At 49.3% G+C, this 3515-nt stretch overlaps 1 protein-coding gene across 1 annotated transcript; it reads left to right on the forward strand.

The window, feature by feature from the left end:
• Positions 1-1622: 1622 nt before the first annotated feature.
• On the forward strand, positions 1623-2960 carry gpr151 (G protein-coupled receptor 151). The gene has a single exon (XM_084684606.1). It carries the CDS (start codon positions 1623-1625, stop codon positions 2958-2960), a length of 1338 nt encoding a protein of 445 aa, XP_084540732.1.
• Positions 2961-3515: the final 555 nt, after the last annotated feature.

Raw genomic sequence — 3515 nt, forward strand, 5'->3', positions numbered from 1 at the left:
CGGTTGTCCGAGAGCAGTTTTGCTTTGTCCTCTTGTTTGTCAAGATTAGGATTTGGAGGCCAGCTCAGCTGTTCCTAGATATGATGAGTTTTTGAGATATGAGGCAGTATCATCACAATGACTAAACAGTAACATGGGGCTCTGTGAAATCAGGGAATTTTAGGTATGATTCCTTTAAACAGTCATTTCTTCAACAAAAAAAAACTTGAAAAAAAAAAAAAAAAAAAAACTTTTATAGCTGAGAATTTATTGACTGATGACATGCAATTAAGTCTTTCTGCTTACTGGATTTTCTTTGAATTAAAAAAATGTGTGCAAGTTCAAACCTTGTGACAGTGTGTTTGTTTCTCATTATCATAGATCACAGCCAGTATTGTTTGTCATGGTGGTCTCTGGAGGATTGTAATTACTGTCTGAATTACCATCTCAACAGAAAATCTTAATGAAATCATAAATCAAAGTCATTAAATCCTGTTATTATCACCACTGTGATTACAAAACCATTTAGTGTTTAGTGGATTTTATACACTTGATTTTATAGTTTGATGTATTAGTTCTGTAAGATGGTGAATGTCAGACAAGTCTAGCCAAGTTCTGTTCCCAAATACAGGGTGCCATTCTTTACTTTATGGAAAGAGAGACAGGAGCGCCCTCATGTGGGTACACTTTGAACTGAACGATGGCCACAACTGAAATCAGAATAATATATTCTGCGGTGAAGTCACATTTCATCAACAACATACAAGAAAATAAATGGGCTTTTTAATGTTCGGTCACTGTTGTAAAAAGACTACAGTAACTTGTTTAATCAGTGTCTTTTCGTATTTGGCATATTTTATATTGGTTTAAAACTATACTTCTTCTGAAGCATTGATGTTTAAACATAAATATATATCCAGTACCCATTAGCATTAAGTCTGACCTATTCTCAGAAAATGCCTCGGTCTAACAATTCATTAATCATTCGATTTTTCCTTCAGATCAACAAATATGGTAATACTCCGTTATAAATTCATAGGACAAATAATTCAGTTGTCACCGAAGGATAAATAATAGTTCAACGTAGTGGATCCATGAAATACTAGCCTAAACTGCACACAACAAATCTTTTATGCTTCGCCGGTTTATTCCCACTGCGTCAACATTAAATTGTAATGCACCATTATTCATTCATAGGAAAAACCATTCCGGTTGTCACGTAATTATAAATCATAGTTTAATGCTGTGGGACCAATAGGACCTGTGTGCCTTGTATCCCACCTTTCTAATTGGCCCCGCGAGACTTTAGAACACGCAGTCAGTCAGCTGGGGACGGCAGCTGTCAATCAAAGCGCATCTTTATAAGCGCGCAACAAGCTTTCTCGCCCCTGTCTCTCCAGATGAACTCGTCTCGACACAGACAGGAGCAGGACTGAGGTGATCGATGCGATTATGAACCGAGATTACACTGAGATTGATCTGTCTGTATGCTCATGTTGAAATATACAGTGTTTAGATTGAACCTTACAAACTTTTAAAATCCTTTTTTGGTCGTTTTTTAGTCAGGCTTCTCTTGTATTTTTTTTTTAGATAATTCTCTTCTTAACGCACACATTTTTGGGGGTCTTCAGTCAACCAACAAGATGGACAAACTTGGCACTGTGACTAATGTCACCGCAGACAACAGTTCCATGGACAGGAGTGCCGTTATCGAGCGGGGCTCCACCCAGCACCTGGACCCGGGCGACCTCAAGGTCCTGGTGCCTGTCCTGCTGGGGGTGCTGTGTGTCCTGGGCCTGGCCTTCAACCTCACCGCCATGGGCATCCTCTTCTCCAACGCCCGCAAGAGCAAGCTCTCCCTCATTAACTCCCTGGTGCTCAACCTCATGCTGGCCGACGGCCTGCTGCTCGCCTTCGCCGTGCCCTTCCGCGCCGTCGCCTACTCCCAGACCAGCTGGACGCTGGGCTGGCCCGTGTGCAAGACGGCCGACTGGTTCCTCCATGCCTGCATGGCGGCCAAGAGCTTCACGGTGGCCGCCATGGCCAAGGCGTGCTACCGCTACGTGGCCAACCCCAACAAGCAGGTGAGCGTCCGCCTGGCCTCCGTCCTGGTGGTGCTCTTCTTCACCTGGCTCGCCGCCTGCTCCGCGCCCGTCCCCCACTGGCTGTTCGCCACCCTGCGGACGGAGAGCCAGGGGCTGGCGTGCGTGCAGGTGGTCCCCCCCGAGGCCCGGGACTTTATGTGGGTGTACGTGAAGGCGTACCCCCTGGGCGTGTACTGCGCCCCCCTGAGCTTCGCCCTGCTCTACTTCTGGAAGGCGTACGGCCGCTGCCAGCGGCGCTCCAGCAAGACGCAGAACCTGCGCACTCAGATCCGCTCGCGGAAGCTCACCCTGATGCTCTTCTGCCTGACGGCGGCCATGGCGACCCTGTGGCTGCCGCAGTGGGTGGTGTGGGTGTGGGAGCGCCACGCGGCGCCGAGGGCGAGCGAAGGCAGCGAGGCCTCGGTGGCCTCGCCGCCGCTCCTTCTCTCCCTCTCCGCCCAGCTGCTGGCCTTCTCCCTGTCCCTGGTGAACCCCGTCATCGTGCTGTCGCTGTCGGACGAGTTCCGCGAGGGCTACCGGGGGCTGTGGAGGCGCCTCACCCTCCGCAAACACCCGCCTCCCAAGCCCAAGCCCGGGCCCCACGCCCCCACCGCCCCCCAGTCCCCCTGCCCCAGGCCAGAGACCTCAGGCCAGAGGCGAGGGGACAGAGACCTGGAGCCCAGGCCCAGCTGCAACCAGGGCCACCGAGGAGAGGCTCCGCCCGAGGCGGAGCGAGGCAGCGTGGGCGAGGGGGAGGGCGAGGGAGAGAGCCCCCGAGATGGGATCGTCCTGCCGGATGTGGAGCAGTTCTGGAACGAGAGGGAGACGGGCTCGCTCACCGACGAGAACGACCCCATTCCCTGGGAGCACCAGGAGGGCAAAGAGACGAGGAAGTGAAGGAGGGACACATCCCAGTCATCTCCAGCGCTCATCTCCTACACTGCGGCTTAGTGTTAGAGTTATTGTATGTTGAACCAGACCTTGTTCCATTTTGAAAGTATTCAAAAGAGAAGGGGAGACAGAGACAAAGGACACAAGTACAAGTTGTATTTGGACTGGGCTGGCTCTGGCCAGCACACCTAACCAACCTCAGCACCTTGACGGCACCACTGTAAAATCAGGACATCACAATACTGGTTGGTATTCTTTCAAATGTGTTCTCGATATTACTTGTGATATATTACTCTGATATTGATATTACTCTTCTAAGTGTTTAGGTGCAATACACCTCAGGAGTCATGTTATATGTGAACGTGTATTCACTATGAAATGTGATGTTTATTAGTGCCACTGTCTAATAAAAGTGTTAAAGTGCAGTCCTTTTCCCAGCTTTAGGAAATAGAACGTGAGGACAATGTAAATAAAAGTGCAGGAAGTTTTCCTGTGTTTGCAAAGGTGGTTGCTTTCAACACGGAGATGGGTCAATGTCAATGCATCCCTTTGAATAGGTGG

Source organism: Hypomesus nipponensis, chromosome 1 (genome assembly GCF_054491055.1).
Source record: "Hypomesus nipponensis isolate SF chromosome 1, ASM5449105v1, whole genome shotgun sequence".
Classification (NCBI taxonomy): domain Eukaryota; kingdom Metazoa; phylum Chordata; class Actinopteri; order Osmeriformes; family Osmeridae; genus Hypomesus; species Hypomesus nipponensis.